The 17,119-nt window shown below is 42.9% G+C and overlaps 1 protein-coding gene across 1 annotated transcript in view; it reads right to left on the bottom strand.

Moving 5' to 3' along the window:
• Window positions 1–147: 147 nt before the first annotated feature.
• Window positions 148–17,119, bottom strand: part of LOC104080318 (cytosolic phospholipase A2 epsilon-like) — a gene marked incomplete at its 3' end in the record, with an annotated part of 22,147 nt that continues 5,175 nt past the window's right edge. The window contains exons 2-17 of the mRNA XM_009582677.1: window positions 16,971–17,107; window positions 16,356–16,487; window positions 15,181–15,221; window positions 14,027–14,069; window positions 13,129–13,186; window positions 12,516–12,682; window positions 12,312–12,398; window positions 11,130–11,167; window positions 9,057–9,204; window positions 8,041–8,177; window positions 6,850–7,072; window positions 5,276–5,390; window positions 4,048–4,185; window positions 2,506–2,613; window positions 1,093–1,284; window positions 148–314 (exon numbers count right to left, since the gene is read on the bottom strand). Of these exons, the coding sequence (XP_009580972.1) occupies window positions 148–314; window positions 1,093–1,284; window positions 2,506–2,613; window positions 4,048–4,185; window positions 5,276–5,390; window positions 6,850–7,072; window positions 8,041–8,177; window positions 9,057–9,204; window positions 11,130–11,167; window positions 12,312–12,398; window positions 12,516–12,682; window positions 13,129–13,186; window positions 14,027–14,069; window positions 15,181–15,221; window positions 16,356–16,487; window positions 16,971–17,107 (1,931 nt within the window). The remainder of the gene's footprint in view (window positions 315–1,092; window positions 1,285–2,505; window positions 2,614–4,047; window positions 4,186–5,275; window positions 5,391–6,849; window positions 7,073–8,040; window positions 8,178–9,056; window positions 9,205–11,129; window positions 11,168–12,311; window positions 12,399–12,515; window positions 12,683–13,128; window positions 13,187–14,026; window positions 14,070–15,180; window positions 15,222–16,355; window positions 16,488–16,970; window positions 17,108–17,119) is intronic.

A 17,119-nucleotide genomic window follows, 5' to 3' on the forward strand; every position in this document is an offset into this window, starting at 1 on the left:
GGGGAACACCGCTTGTGATAACTACAGTGAAAAACATAGGGTTATGCAGTAGTTAAAAACTGGACTAAAGCTGAAATAACCAGCAGTTCTAGGCACTACAGGCTAGACATTTACAAGCAGAAGGAGAGACAACAAGATGCTCCTCACCGATGTATGTGATCCAGTAGTATAACTTAAATATATGATGACATCCACTTCCCTCTGAGGCCTTAAAAGTGGTGGACTGCTGGTATTGATGAAAAATCCAGCGTCTATCATGCCCAGGTGATCGGGATTTTGCATCAGCTGGTTGGGACGCGAGTCTAACACAGTGTCTAAAAGGAAAATATTTCTTGGAATAAGAAATGATCTGTAGGTATTTTGACTGGAAAAAGAAAGGCAAGGTGGAACTGACTGTCCCAGGGGCCTGGTTTAATTTAATTGTCACACTACTGGATTGTCAAATAGGCATGTGAGGGACTGCAAAACGCCACCTTAGTTCCTGTTCTGAAAAATATTCCATGTTGAGATTCCAGGCAATACATTCCAGTAACTTGTCATACTCATTAGTGCCAGTAAACTACTTATAATATTTAACCTAAATCCGCCTTGCTTCATTTCAATCATTGTTTCATCTTTTATCCATCATTGATTTGGTGAACAAAATATTCCCATCCCTTTTTACATTTGGATTTATGCTCCCCCTCTGTCCCCTCTTCTTTGGACTACAAAGCCCCATTCTTTTCCAGCTTTCTCTCAAAAGTCATCTTTTCTGGGATATTCCAGTTGCATCTGAAGTTAGAGGCACAGTCTTGCCAAATGAAGCTTTCTCTCATGTTCACTCTGCTCTTTGCTACTTTAAATTCGGTTCTGTCAGCTGCAAGCCTACCCTCTCAGTCTGGACCACAGAGCTAAAGCGCATAAACACATCCTTATATTTAAAAACGATCTTAAATACCTGGCAACACTGAAGTCTTAGTCTCTTCTCTCTGTTCAGAACAGAAAAGTTCTTTCAGGAGATTTTTTTTTCCCCAGCCTGACAGGGTTCTTTCCTAAATTCCCCACCCCAAAACCACCTGAAAATGATGCCTGTTAAATATTAGTGCCCATTACCTTTCCATCGACAGAAGTGCTCGTTCTCCAGGTAGCTGTTATGCAGCTGGTAGCCCTTCAGGAAATTGTGGTGCTGGGCGACGGAGAAGCGGTCAGTCAACGCTCCTCGAAGGGCGCTGGACAGGGGGCCAGGAGGGGTGTACATGCGAGTCCTCAGCTCATGGGGTCTTGTAGGCAACACCGGGTCTTCATCTAGAGAAGGGGAGAAAAATTGGTGAGCTGTTTGTTAATTGATGTTCATTTCTGGTTGTTCTAGTCTGTAGGAGATCTCAGGGGTTGTTCTGGGATGATTCACTAAGCACATAAAAACTATTCTGAAGGGGAGGAGTGGCTGCTGGACAAAGCTCTGCTGATGGTCTTAAGCTTTGGCCTGAAGACAGTTCATTAGAAGCAGTCTTTAGTCCTGGGAAAGGGACACCTTAAAGGAACTAAGCAATTCAGAGAATGTCCTGTCGGAAAGAAAGTTACATATCCTCACAGGAAGATATCATGGAACAGAGGCAAGCATAGAGAAAATGGGGCTGAAGCATATGCTCCCACCCAGTCAGATGGGCAACAACAGGGCACCACGGGGTCTGTTGCAACAGTGACAACCTCTACCTGATAATCACCCGTGGCTACATAAGCAGGTGCTTAACCAGTAGAATGGGAGCATCCCAGGAAAAACTGGGGCATACATTCGTATTTAGAAACTACAGGTAGTTTTCAGGGTGACTACATGGCAGCATATGTGGGTGAAAAGTAGAAATGGCACAAGGTGTGGTTTCTTGAAATTGCAACCTGCTTTGCCGGACCAAGTGGCTGACAGTGCAGCAGGAGAGATTTGGTGGTTTCCGTGATTGCACAGATGTATTTCTTTATTTTCAGGATGTCTGTAATTATAGTTACTATCATATTAAATGATTTAGCAATAAACCCATGGTTTCTGTATTGCTTCAGAAAATACCCTCTGGGCCTCATTTATCTTTGTGCCAGGATGAATCCTGGCAGTAATTACTGTACTGACTAATAAAATAAAAACCCAGGAAATATTGATTAACCAATTGATATTCAGGTTTATTCTCTGCACAGGCAGTAAAAATAGCTTTATTCTCTGCTGCTGGATCTTGGTTCTTGGTTCTGTATGGCTGAGTGAGAATGGGCAATGCCAAAACACTTTCTGAGAAATGTGTGACCCCTCTAAAAATTCCTCTTGAGGACAGAGCCCTTTAATCAGTAGGGTTTTAGTAAGTCTAGGAATTACAGCAGCATTTCCCTGATTACCCTCTTCCTCTCAGTCTTTATGGCGGGAGGGCAAGTCTCTATCTCTTAGGAGGATCTTATGATACTAGCCTCAACGTAGTTGACAGGATGATGCCAAAAGGCATCAAAAACACCAAGTGACCATAAATGAAAGGCTTAATAATTTCTCACCAACTTCTTCTATTCTGTCTTGTGTCCATCTCTTCCAGAAGTCCTCTGAACTGTGGGACAGTCCCCATATTTGTAATAGGTTCACGGAAAATATACTGCTCCACATACCTGTAAAAGGAATTAGTGAACACAAGGACACATTCTAACAAGAAACTGCTTTTTTCCTTCTATTTTCACCTCTGGATTAATTTTTGAATGGGCTTAATTCAAATATTTCTAAACTTTTGGGCTGTTAAATTCCTCCTAACTTCCTATGGCTTTGGTTCAGGTCATGCTGCCGTCAGTTCAGCACCAAACCTACCACGTGGCTCTGCCACACGGTAAACAGAGGGAAGAATGGGAGAGAAGTAAAGGGAAAAAAACCCACTCACTCAAAAAGCGAAATAAGAGCTCAGATAGCGCAGACAACACAAAAACATCCTTTCCATCCCTGTCTTCCTTACTCCAGCTTCTCTTTTTCTGCACATGCTCTGGTCAGCTTTCATGCACCCTGATTTTTTTCACAGTGGGATGAACTGGCTCTGCAGCCATTTGGTTTGTGAGAGAAGATCTCACACCGCAGCACGTAAAGGCTCACAGACGCAGTGGGCTCCTGCTCCACTATGCACTCTTTTCTCCACCCAGGATTGCCCCTCTCTGCCCCCCCACAGGGGCACGGGTGGCTTTGTTGACAAAACAAAATGCCACCGTTTCATCTGCTGTTGTAAATGTAAATATGTGTTCTAATTAGTCTGCCACAATTGGACTTCTTCATTGTCAGTGGGGCGCAGAAACCAGTACAGCATACACAGTATGTAGAAAATGAATTTCCCAGTAGTGGACCAGGTAAAAAGGGCCAGCCTGAGAGGTAGTATTTTAGAGATACTCCTTGGGATTACGGACTATTTAATATTACAGCATGTTTACTGAAACCAAGGAGCTTCTAAGCAGCACGAGTGTAAGAAGAGATGGCTGAAACCGAACTCACACTGCTCTGTGTTCACCTGCCAGTGATTCCGACTCCTTGGCATAGGGATAGCGTTACTTTTACACACAACCCATCAGCACCAGTCAGGGACTGACCAGAGAGATTGAGAGACCCTTTGTTTCTGGTCTTATTTTTCGTCCTGGGCAGCCTGTGCCTTTAGTAGGTGGGATTCTCTACATGGAGTTGAAGTTAAACCTCGCAGTGGAAGCACAGCTGCAGGTTTTCTGCTGTCTCACAATTTTCATAAGTTGGAGTGCATTCAGAGAGGAATCGGGAAGAATAACCAAAGAAGTGGGAACTATTCCTTACAATGAAAGAACTAAGGAGCTTTATCTATTCCATCTATTAGACACAATGTTAAAAAGTTTGTGCATACCAAGACAGTGACAAGAAACTGAAAAAAGATGTGGGATTTTTTACTGTATTCTTTTGGACAAACTACCACACACCCCCCATTTCCCAGCAGGTGATATCATAGCAGTGTTCAGTATATTAGACCAGAAATTTCAACCCTCTGGTTAACAGCGTTGCACCCCTCCAAAGTGCCTCTGTGCCAGGACAATGCAATACATCACCTTGAAGGTAGCAGATCCGGGATTCGGGGAGCTTTTTTAACAAACGTCCCATGAAGAACTCGCTTCCGAAATGCTCTGTGCGAACGAACGCGCCGTACTTCAGAAGTCCCACCTCGTAGGGGGTGAACTCCACCCACTCTGCAATACAGCCACAACGGGACACTTAGAGGGCTCTCAGGCGGGTGTGGAGAGAGGGGCGGCTAGGGCATACCTTGCTCTGACTCCTGTTTGCCACGCTGCCTTTGCAAAGCCTTGCTTATGAGTGACCGCCTGCAGGGCCAGGCAGCTGAGCCCATGACAGCGGGGAGGCAGGAGCAGTTACGCAGCTGCCGGTGGTGCTGCCGGTGGCACAAGGCGCACGCCGGGAACACGGCAAGGCTCCAGCTCTTACACACCTCGTGTGCACGCACCAGGCTCTCCAGCGCGCGCAAGGTTTCGCTCTGCCTTTGCGTACGCCACATCTAGGTGAAAGTACTTCCACTGTTATCGATACAGTTAATTTAACTTCCCTTGAATAATTGGGTCATGTACAAAGACAAGTACTCAGCTCTTCAGAAATAAGATTTTTGGAAGAGGCCAGTTATACTCTTTATGTGTGGTACTAAGGAAGACAGAACTAGTCCTCCACTTTCTCGGACATCCTCTCCAAATGAAGCGCAGTTGTCTGATATAACTGCAGTGTGAGCAAAGGCTGGGACAGAAAGGTCATGGACCATAATTTCCTTTTCATTCAGAAGTGGTTCATTTTTTCACCTCAACCATAAAAAATTTGATCTTAATTTCTTCTCTGCCTTTTTCTCCTCCAGCTGCTTCTCCTCATGGAAAAAAATAACCAAAACAATGAGCAAAAGATTCAGTTGGGAGTAGGTTGGATGTTTTCCCAAACTTTATCATAACTATGTGGTCTTTCTTCATATTGAAACTATGACTGGGCATCGACAAAAAGTAGTATTTAGTTCTCGAACAATTCCAATACTTCTTATTCTAGGTGGATCAGATAATATTTCAAAAATGGCCTTTCTGGTAGGATTTCAACTGTGTATGTCTAGACAGTGAAATGCTGATCTCAAAAAGCTCTTGTATTAAAATTATAAAGCGTGGAGGTGATGGTTATTTCTCCAAAAGGCACCAGGACTGTTTTCTCCAAGTGCTACCAAGCAGAGAAGAGCGAATTACAGGAATTCTGTTGCCAGTTTTAGCCCCACAGGATCTGAAAGATCATCCTTACCTTTGAAATCATTGGTGCTGTAGTTGTCCCGGACACAGACCGACACGTAGATGGGCAGTGGATTCTGGCCGTCACACAGTGCTTCTTGCTGCTCTGAAAGTTTGTGGGAGTCTTTCTGGTTTTGAAGAAAAACAGTTACGTGAGAAGAGATGGAAATGACGCACTGTGAATTCGATGGCCCCAGCGCTGGCGGAGCCGGGCGGCTCTGCCCCCAGCACGCAGGACATGCCGTGGCAGCTCCATCGCACAGGGCACCCACCCGCCAGTGACAGACCAGCCTCCCAGGGTCCGGCCTGACTTTCTGCACGGGTTCACAAAAAGACAAGGAGAGAGAGAATACTTCTGCATACATGTCTGTATGTACTAGAAAGTATTGCCCTGGCAAGTAGGAGAAGGGGCAAGCTGCCCCTTAGGATGAGGAGCGTAGTGAGCAGTCTTTGCTCTCCTGGGGCTGAAGGAAGCCCTTGAGCATGTCGGCATTGAGTTTCCTTTCTTAGTAGACAACAGCTATCACAGTCCAGCCTTGCAAGGGGACTGGAATTTGGCAGCAAATTATTTGCATCCCACCCAGCTTCTTTTCTGGAAAAGAATATTCTCATTGAAGAGTTTGTAGAAACCATAAAAACTCATGAACTGCTGACAAATTTAAGAACAGCTAGTTCTGGCAGATTAGGGAGAGGTTAGTGGTTACATAGCGATAGTCAGCACTGCTCAAAGGGAAAGATGCTTGGCTGGATTGGGAGGGGGACCTCATCTAGCTGAGATCAAAAGAGAGGCAGCTATTCATCTTATACCCTCGTTTAATATGTAGTATTCCTCTCTATATGTATTTATTTTCTGCTTACATATATATAATACTATATATGTACTTATATACAAACCCAAATGAATGGCTGAATGACTGCAGCATTTCTGCCCCCACTGGAGAATATTTCTGTTCAATCCTCAACCACTCATCCCTTCCCACGCCCCAAGTGCCAAAGCACACATCCTTGAACTGTGGTCCAGAGAAGAGGGAGTGGACTGCTGTACCGTGGGGGTAGAAACCACTTCAAATAATAGAAAAGCAAATTTGGTGTTGCTTGTAAAAACTAATATCACTTAAACCAGATACTGTCTGAGCAGTCCTTCTCAGAAAAAGTAAAATATGCACTTGCCTCCAGTGTACCTGCAGATCAAGTTACCTGCCAGTGGATGCAAATCACCAAGCACTCTAGCTGTTTCATGCTTGCTTCAGATAGTTTTCACGCTGTTGAATTACTCTGCTTTGCATCTTGAACTCTTTTTGCATGCATAATCTGCATCTTAGGCAGACTGCCCGAGATTGCCTCCACTTCTATTTAAATACCAGCCAGAGTTCAAATGGCTGCATCCGCAACCTAATTTATTAACATAGAGGATGCATTTCTCCCTAGGCAGACTATTAAAGGAAATAAAAAAAAATCTGAGAGTTTGTTGACATGGAGAGCTCCACGCTGTTTTGAGGTACGTTTTCTGAAATGATGGGCTAGTTTCCTCTCCATTCACTAAGAGAAAAATACACGGTTCTCTAAGAAATGGAATATAGGTCATACCCCATCATTTAGTAAGTACTCAATCATGAGCCCCCAAAGATCTATAAATGATGTCCTGTATCCCTCTTCTTTCCGCTGACAAAGCTGCTTGTTGTAGTACTTCATGCGATCCATAGAGAAACAGCCCATCTTGCATTTGGTTGCTTGTTTCTGGGCTTCACCAATATGCGAGTCTAGGTCCTTCTGCGACCAGTAGGCATCTCTGTATAAGTTGGCCATGGTCCTGGAGAAAGATCATACAGGCAGCAAAAGTCAAAAGGAGCAAAAAGAGTCTTGAAATTTTGTGCCTTTGGGGACAGAAGTTTACGTTTAGGGATTCATTTCTGCTCGTACGTACTCTGGTTTTGCTGCTCCATCCAGCAGAACGAACACTCCAGAGTTTCTATGACTGTTTTAAAGATGGCCCTGAAGGACAAGGGGTTTTTTTTATGTTCTTGACTTTTTTTTTAACAGAACTGGCAGCAGCTTAAGGGATAAAATTGCCAGGTGTGAACATAGGTACGTTTCTGAAGCACAAATTAGGCAGAAAATCATAATAAATTTTCTTTGCTTGTTTTTTAGAACCATAAATCAGTTCACACCACTGCTGTCTCTTGGCTTTGTATCGCTTAGTGTTAATTTTATGGTATCACTATGCTTTATTTTAACGCCATCCTCGATGTTACCAACCTTCCTTATGTGGAACCGTCACCACGGACAGTTGTAGGTCCTGTGAGCAGGAAATAACACTGCCCAGGGGAACTCAGTCCTTTCCCAGACTGACAGGTTGCAGGGATAAGTGTACACTCTCCTGCAGTTTTCTCTGCGTGACCAGTTAGAAAGCAGAGCCAGTCTCAGAAGTTACAGGGAACAACAACTGGGACATCAGTGGAGAGAGGAAGAGGCGTGATGCTTCGGGCATCCACAGTTACATCCACAGTAACTACTTAGAGACCATTTTGACAAGTGTTGTTGTCATATACATATTTAACTGCTGCAAATGTGGAGTTGAAAAGCACAGTAAAGAATTGCTAATAAAAAATTGGTGCATCAGATCAAGCTAATATTTAATGGCCTGTTACTGAGAAACAGCTTGTTTCTACGATGTTTGAAGAAAATCTCCTGATCTCGTCTGCTTTCAGAAGCTCCTCTCTGCAGCAGCGTCACTCTCAGAAGGCTTGGTCAAGCCTCCTGCACCGCGAGCTGGCTTACCACGTGGTGCCGGACAGCCCGCTGATGTATGTTATACAGTCCAGGAGATTTAATTTCTTGAGTCCCATGAGGCTGCCGTATAGTCCCGTCATTGACTTCAGTCCTCCTCCTGTCGTGATGATAGCCACAACGGGGACCTGTTGGGCAGAGGAGGATGGGACATTCACACCAACAGTGTTCAACATGGCATCCGAGACTGCAACGGGGACTGGCCACCACACCCAGCCCAGGTCCTGATCTCAGAGCCCGGGTCCCTTTTCGGAAGGAAAGGCTCCAAAACCAAGCAATGACTGCTACTGCTGCTTCCCTTTGGATAAATGTGGATTCAGAGATTAAGCCAAACCTGGGTTCTTGCCATCTCTAGGGCAAATAGGGGCACAGATGAACAAGAAGAAACCCTTCTGTGGAGGCAACAACGCACTTTCTCTACATTTCCCACTCCTTTGACACTTTTTTCTTATTTCAACTTCTACTACTACTACTACTGTATGAAAATCCACATGCCAACCCCGTGAAGAAATACACTCAGTTCACAGCCAGTGTTGTTAAGCTACCCTCATCAATGCTGTTATTCTTCAGTATCATGGAGTTACTTTAAAATAAATTATATTTATTGTAAGAAATTTCAAAACTGCAAGAAAGGGAAGATATTATAAGAAGCACTCAGAGATGTTTATCCTAAACTCTCACAAAATGATAAAATTTGAACAAGGGAAGAAATCTTTACTCTGTAATGTATTTAATATGCACACAGTATTTCTGAACCGAGCCAGTTATAGCATAGGATGGCAGGGATGAACACACCTCGAATCTGACAAATGCCAAATTGACAATCATGAAGGATGCAATTACTGCAACTAGTGTTCCTCGCAATAACAAACCTCGGCAGCAGGAGCAAATGCACTTAAGACACATGGACAAGCTGGTACCCACACAACAGACACATGTGGCCCATTTTGCTGACCGCTCGTCTAGAAGAGTACATGATCTAACCCCTCCCTGCAACACACACGTACTTCATGATCCTGCAGATCCTGTTGTAGGTGAAAAACATTTTTCAGGGCACTTGCTACGTATCTCTTTCTTTTCCCCAGGAAAGCCATCTCCTCTGAACATAAGTCAAACCCAAAGCGCATGTCCAGGTCTTGGTGGCACGAACAATTACTAAGATAAAAACAGGCACATATTTTACATATTAATACACCAATATCAATCTTAGGACTTCGATCAAAGACAAGCTGCAGCACCCTTCCCTTCAAAGAGGGTGATGCAATGCAACAGGAGCAGGAGAGAATAATCTAACTATTTTTAAAAGTAAGAAAACTTATTTCAAATAGTAAGCATAACCAGTGGCATTATACCCCGTTATTACTAATTGATGAAGAAACAATGTACAGTATTTACAAATGAAACAAAATATTTCAATGAATATTCTAAAACTAAAAGAATTACAAGTTCAGAAAATCTGTGCAAATGGTCAAAAGTGAGTGTATTGTTTCCCATTTCATGGGATATTTTCTCATTCTAAATCTAAAATAAAACCCAATTTTCAAATGTTGACATTTCCAACGTGAAGGAAAATTCCCATTTTGAGCAACTCGAGCGGGAAAGCATCCCCCTCTAGTGGCAAGCACCGCGGGGAGGACGCCCATCCACCGCCTGCCAGGCACGGCTGGCCCTGGAACCCTGCTCGCTGGAGGTATGGCCTCGGTGACATCCAGCCCCTGGATGGATGAGATGGGTCACTGAGTTTAGTGGGACGGGATTTCACCCCCGCTGCTCTGATCTGTCTGCACTTGCACAAGCTGTCTCACAGGTCAACGCTGGAAGTTGTATTTCATGTCAACCTTGACTCAAAAACTGTAAAGCATAATATCCCTCAGAAGAAGATTTCGTTTGCATCAATTTTGAAATTTAATAAGTCGTTCCTTAAAACTCCACCGTTGTAGCTTATTTCCCTGGGCATTTTGCTCTTCCGCTCACTAACCTCCCTCCTGTCTCTCCCTGCCCTGCACCTACAGGACATCAAGGGGCAAGAGATCTGGCATGGTGTCTCCAGGCCAGAGCTACCCGTGGACACCCTGGCTGGCCAGCTAGCCCTGGCCAGGCATTGTAAAATGGCAGGCTTTTGCTTTTTTTTTCAGTGACAGAACTTCTCTCTTGTACTGAGTCCATAATTTCAATGAAACTAGTAATGAAATTTATTTCTCCACCATCAGATTTGGATAAAATCAGCCAAATGATTACAACTGTATTTGTGACTGAAGACACGCAAGGGGAATTGAGTTAGGTGGAGCTGCAAAAGCCAGTTTCCGTTGTAAATCAAGATACAAACAAACTGCTTTTAAAGTTCTCTGAAAGTAAAATAAATAAGCAGGAAACATTTTTCCTGTCCTGAAATAACACTGGTTTTCCTGTAGTCATTGATCACTTACCTTTCTGAAATGAGTGATAGAAAACTCTGTTTGAATTCAAAATTAAGTTATTTCCCCCTTTTTATTTCCTAGTCAGGCACACACAAGAAAAGTTCAGTTTGCACAGTTCTGTGTGTTACATATAGCTGTACATAACATGAAATATCTTCCTGTTTACTGATGAGTACTAATGAGCATATCTATAGATGTCAAATCATTAGCCACATTGTCTACCTTAGTTTCTACTCAATATACAGTACAACTGGACTTAACAGAATACAAGCTTTATTGTTCCTGAATACTGACAATTAAGAAAAAGATACATGTTCATCATTTCTGATCAAGTTTAATGTTTACTCCTGTCTATTCTGGATTTTTTAGTCAGCTTTGTTCTTTTTGTGAATTTCAGAGACTGACATTGATCAAAAATAATATTCTGTGGTCAGAAGGGAAGGGATAATGCTAAAATAAATACATGTTTATCAACATTTGTTGATTAAAGACAAATCTTCCTAAGGCTAGTTATGTATAATATACCGTGCATGTATTTTATGTTTTATTAAAAGCACATTCTAGTTTTCAGACTGGCAATGCCTGCCTGTGTCATTTCCCTGTGGCTAAAACAATATCAAAATAAATAACCCAAGACTTTAGGAATAGGAAAAGATCTCTTACCAGCTTTGTGCTCTCACATTCAAGTCAAACCTTTTCTCCTGGAAAACAAGAATGTGTATCGTAATTTTTTTATTTTCATTTTTAAATTTCTTTTTTACCTTTCTATCTTGGGATCAGAGCTTGATTTAGACCCCACCAAGGTCTGGCAATCACGAAGTTAAATGTCTGAGATCTCAGCATATATTTCCAAAATGCATTCACTTATCCTTAGTGGAACATCCCTACCCACAGATCCCAAATGCTTCCAGGCTGCAGAAACCACTAACAATCTTGGAATAGGAGGTTCCTGAGACTCATGCGGTAGATCCCATTTCCCGTGTTATTCACAAGCTTTCTGCAGGTCCTGAAATACCATTTTTTATATGTTTCCCGTTCTTTATGCTCTAATACACAGCAGATCTTTGACATCCTGGCCACAGTCTCACAATGAAGAGAGTGCAAGTCTGCATTTGCTTCTGCCAAGACTTCACCCTGTCTTAAAATCATTACTGCAACCTTCATATTAACTGACAAAAAGTGCTCTGTTCTGAGAGGATGTGTTAATGGCCCTGAAATCTGATATTCTCCTATTTTTTCACAACCTAACAACTAATATTTAGACAAGATTGTCCCTAAAAATCTGGACATCTGTAGATGTTTCTTAGCAAAACCACATTTTTTTATAGTAAGGATCTTTTTCTTCTATTGATTTCATTCAAAATTATACAGCACGTACATCTATTTCAAGCAACATTCTCATTACATTCTTTAAAATCCATACGCTATGTTTAATATTTTCAATATATTTTAATATATTGTCCTTTGAAGCACATGGTTTACTAAGGGCGGGTTTATTGACTTTTTCCTAGCTTGTGCCCAAGGAGCAACTTTCAGTTTGGACCCTAAGCAAAGGAGGGGTCAGTGACTCTTTGGGTAAACAGGGAGGGATGTACTGAAGGAATCATCGTATTTTCTGACACCCTTGTTGGTCTCTCTATCCACTACTGGCACATAATGGAGACTAATGGAGGGACAACCTGCTTCTGAGGAGAAAACAGCTGGAGAAACAAAGCTCCTGTTTGTTTAAGGTCCGAGAAAAACAGAACATTTCTGACCCTCTTAGCAGCCATCTGGGACAATATTATAGGGAATGGTTTCTGCTTGAGTGGCCTTTTATTCCTAACAGCTGGAAGTGATGCTCACCTCTGCAATGGTCGTTTTCCTTCCCATGGGCAGCGAATTCAGCATCACGACTGGGGAGCCCGTCTCTGTACTGTACTTACAGCTCCACTGGGAAAACAACATGCTTTAGGACAAAAACAGTAATGGGTTTACCCTCTCCCCCTCCTCCCACTTTCTAGAGAGGCACCCATGGTCAGTTCATCATTAAGGCCACTTCCAACATACAGGGTGGTAGCGCCTCTTCTTTGGCAACATGACGTCAAGTGTTGGCTCCGCATACTTGATATAGTGGAACTTGGTGGGACCTGATGGGCTGGCCACTCCATCGGGGCCCAGCGTGATATCCTGCGTCCCCTCAAAGGAGCCCTTCACGGTGAGGGAAAGCTCTTTCTCTAAAAAAGCAAAACAAAGGTCGTGAGAAATGTCACTATGATTTAACCAGAAAATTGTGCTGGCTTGATTAAAGTGGGGTACTGGTAGCAGAGCTGTAGAGTTTGGACCACTGTTTGTCTAGTGGTCTGAAGGGAGCGCTGGCAGCAAAGGGAAAGGAGCAAAGCGGATCCTGTTTTCATAGAAAGGGGACTCTGAATGTTCTCGCTGTTACATAGAACTGGGATTTTAACTTTAATGCCTGTCTAATAGACCTTATTTACATATACCTAAGGGAATATGAGATGCAGTCATTGAAGCCTGTAACAACCTAATGTGCTTACATGGGGTTAACTGTACTGAATACTGTAAATGCTATTTATTCCACTAATACACTATATGAAAGGGGCATCCTCTCATCAGTAAGCATGCAATTATTGGTAAATAGATAACAAAGCAATAACGGTACTTGATTTTTGCTGCATCTTCTCTGCCACCTCAACTTCCAAGCAGCAAAGTTCACGACACTGTAAAAGACAGAGAACAGGAATCTGTGAGAAAGAATGTCATATCCCAACCTCGTTTTGGGGAACTGTGAATCGCTCAGCTTTTGGACATGCCTAGTTACCTGCAGTGCCTAATTCCCTGGCATTTCTGAGCTTTTGCCCAGTAGCCACTGATTAAGAAAAAGAAAAAGCTTTGGAGGGAGTTGTAGAGCATCCTCCAGTGACAATGAAGGGTATGTAAGTACAGTAAGGGGAAGATACAAAGGAAGAAAATCAGTAGCATTTTCAGGATAGTGGCATAGATACAAAGGGTTAAACTGGGAAAAACATAAATGAAGGATACGTTGCTGAGAGATCAAGAGTCAATAGGAGAAAGGGTTTTGTGAAGAAGCATTGCTATTAACATTTTGGGTTGGTTTTTTTTATGGCACTCACTCTTCTTTCACATAATGTAATTACGATAGGTCAGTATTTAGTGCTGAGCTTACCCACTAGGCATGGCTCATCTCCCAGGGGAGGAAAGGGCTGGGTAGGTTATCTGCAAGGCCTTTTACCATTGTGCTTTGATAGACAGCAGTATATTTTTTGAAGGAGTACTGGTACCAGAGGAAAGCGCTCTGTTTGTGTGTGTCAAAATATAGGACAAATGGGAAATAATGGGATATCACCAACGAACAAGGCAATAAAATATCCCATTCTCAAAGTAGGGAAAGTAGTAGTAGTAAAGTAGAAGTATTTTCTCTAAATGGGAAAGAAGGAAGAAAGAGAAAGAACTGGCTTACTGGCTTCTCTAGCACCCACCCTGCCTTCCCCTTATTAAGGAAACACTTATAGAAAATTTATTGGGAAAAAGACACATACCACCAGGACTCCATTGGTAGCAATGGCTTCATGAGGACCAGAACTAGGAAACAAAATTAAAACCATGGATTTTTTAGATCATACGCCCACTCATCCTTGCCCAGGGTGTTGCCCTTTCTCCCCATTTAGAAGAACGACGGCCAGAGGGACCCCAGCAGGTATGTAACAAGCTCCTTTCCGTGCTTGCTTGGACTGAGCACTGCTCTGAGGGGACTTGCCTCTGTACCAAAGCTGAGCAATGTGTATCACGGCTACTTTTTCGCAGTGCAATCTCATGATCATCTAAAATGGAAGCTGTGGTTAGGCACTTAAATTCTTCTCCTCACTATAACATGTGAAGTCCCTGTGTTTCAGCAGTAACATGCTAATATGCCAGCGTATCCCCATTGGGAAGCCCAGTTCTGTGTATTTGCTGGTATGCAAATACAATGAAAGGGGCACAGGGCAGTGGGTACCAATTACATGGGAAAAAAAAAAGCTTTCCAGAGCATTCAGCTGAAGTCAGGAGATGGTGTGGAGTGACTTGAATTCCGGTCTTGGCTCCCCACTAGTATGAGGGCTGACCTTAGGCTGGTCGCTTTATCTCTGCCGTGCCTTAGTTACCTTGTGGCAACACAGAGGCAAAAATACTGATTCATATGGATGGCAGGCTGACCGTGCTGGAGGAAAAGCTCTAGAGCTTCCAACACATTGTCATTGTGTTGGGCAGAAAAAAAACAGAATTACTAGGACCGAAACAGTGCTACAAGGGAAAATCTAAGGAGTCAGGGATACACCGGAAACATAAGCAGGATGGTTCAATACTAGGAGTCTGTCCAATGCATCAGCTGAAACAGGCATGGAAAGATTGGAAGACATGCATGCACACAAACACATGCACACACACTCAGAAAGTCTTCTGAAATGTCCCCAGGCAGACAAATCTGACATTGTGGATAGAAGAGACAATGCTGGGAGGTGCGTCTTTGGAAGCAACTAAACTACCGAACAAGCTGACTGGAGGGATCAGCCGGGTGTCTGAGACTGCAGGAATGATGTAGGAGAAGTCTGGCACTTTTTTACAGAAATCCCACAAAGCATGACTTCTAATGCTATTTCTTTGTTTTAACATTTAATGATTCTTGCATTTTTACAATAATCTGTATATCACTTACGCGGCCTCCAATTTGAATTCAACCTCTAGCTCCTCCTTGGCCTGAAAGCAAGAACAAGAAATTAAATGAAGTAGCTACATAATGCTTTCTCCCTTGTCTAAACCCAGTCCCTGGTATGCAATATTGAAGTAATTGGTTGCAATGCACAGCTGTGATAAATATTTCAGACTGTTTTAAACAATATTTCAAACCAGATAGTTTAACGATTCCTTCCTCACCTCCTACCTTCTTCAAGGTATCTTCAAAACAACCTGTACTTTTATCTCTCAGTGTGAAGCTGCTGCAGAAAGACAACTGGCAACTTGCTTTGTTTTCTGAATTTTACCTTTTTCTCCTAACTATGCCTGGCACTGTCCTTCCATGACTTACTGTCCTTGCTATTAGCTTTTAAGTTGAAGATACTTTCCACCCATCACTTTAACATAATAAACAGAGACTGGTATTATTGAGTGATTCAGAGTTACAGTTATGCAACCCCCCGTAAGGCAGTGTTGATATGTATGAGCTAGTTGTGAGTGACCTAGTTTGGGTACCAGAAGCAATCTGCCCATGGTAGCAAGAAGTTGCATGCAAAATATTTCACTGATCTCATCCATAGATCTCAAATGGGATCAAGACTCTTCTTCCCATTTTATAGATGGGGCATTGAGAGACAGAGTAAATCAGTCATTCAGAGCTCCAAAAACGCACTAATTCCGATAGACGACTCATCAGGCTCAGCCATAGCTGAGGTATCGCTGCAGAGGACAGTGCTGAGATACACAAAGGGCAACTTCAGCTTTGCCTTTGGGGTAAAAGTAAATACAGTCAAAGGGACAGGAGGTAGTGGCTATGAATTACATGGAAAAAAAAAAATTACAAATTATTCACCCTGCAACAGCTGTGCGGCCTTGGTGTTGCTCAGAGACAGCTCACAGTCACATCCCTCCCCTACCTACCGCACTGTTTTAGTCATATGCTCTTTAATAATTTATAAAAATACTGGGAGGAGGGGCTCAGGCTCTCAAATCCAGATTTTTTACCACATTTTTTATGTTTATATTTTGAATGGCAATTCATGTAGCCATTATTGGGATAAGTCATCCATGGCGGATTCAGAAAGCTCACTTTTAAGATTTTTCAAGTGTTGTATAACTCTCCACTGGTTTCTTAGTTGCTTTATTTTTTACTCTCACCTTCGGGCTGGGCTTAAAATACAGGAGCACTGTTCTTTCAATAGGAAGCTTAGCGGTATCAAAGAGCGCACAGAGGAGATGGTCATCTGGAGTAGCAAAATCCTCGTCATACACTGTCAGCTCCAGCACGTTCTGGAAAAAGAGGGAGAAGGGTTTTTTATAGTTTCTACAATCTGGACATCATTAGGTCTAGGGAAGAAGGAGTGTTGGGGATGTGCTTGAGAAGAAAAGTGGAGAAATTAAGTACCATCCCCCTTTGGAAAAACATACTGTAAACCGAGTATTCATTCTTCCCTAGTTCAGTTTAATTGCTGTAACATGAGTAAAATATTGGCTATACCTACACAACAGCTTAGTTAACTCCCAAATTCTGTATCCATCTTGCACTGATTCATATGAGTCTCTAGTTTCCCTAAAACTTCAATACCGAGCTCAGTTTCTGGCCCTCCTAAACAGCAGCATCGAACAGGCACGGGAACTCAGTCATCTCTGCTGTTAAACAATTTGAACAGTCCCTTATCTTAAACAACTCCTGGGCACAGTTCAGGAGATAAATGGGACCCACCATACACAAAATCTTCTGGCTGCTTCAAGTAGGCAACTTTGGCTCCTTACCTTGACCTGACTCTGGATCCTGAAGTAGAAGGTTTCATTCCACACCGGATTGTTGGAGTTTCTCACAGTTTTAGTGCGGGACTTTTCACATGTCGCAGTTGGCAGCCATAACGACACGTAGCAATCAGCCTGGCTTACTGGGAAGGGAA

This window comes from Fulmarus glacialis, unplaced genomic scaffold (assembly GCF_000690835.1).
Source record: "Fulmarus glacialis isolate BGI_N327 unplaced genomic scaffold, ASM69083v1 scaffold188, whole genome shotgun sequence".
In the NCBI taxonomy this organism is placed as follows: Eukaryota; Metazoa; Chordata; class Aves; order Procellariiformes; family Procellariidae; genus Fulmarus; species Fulmarus glacialis.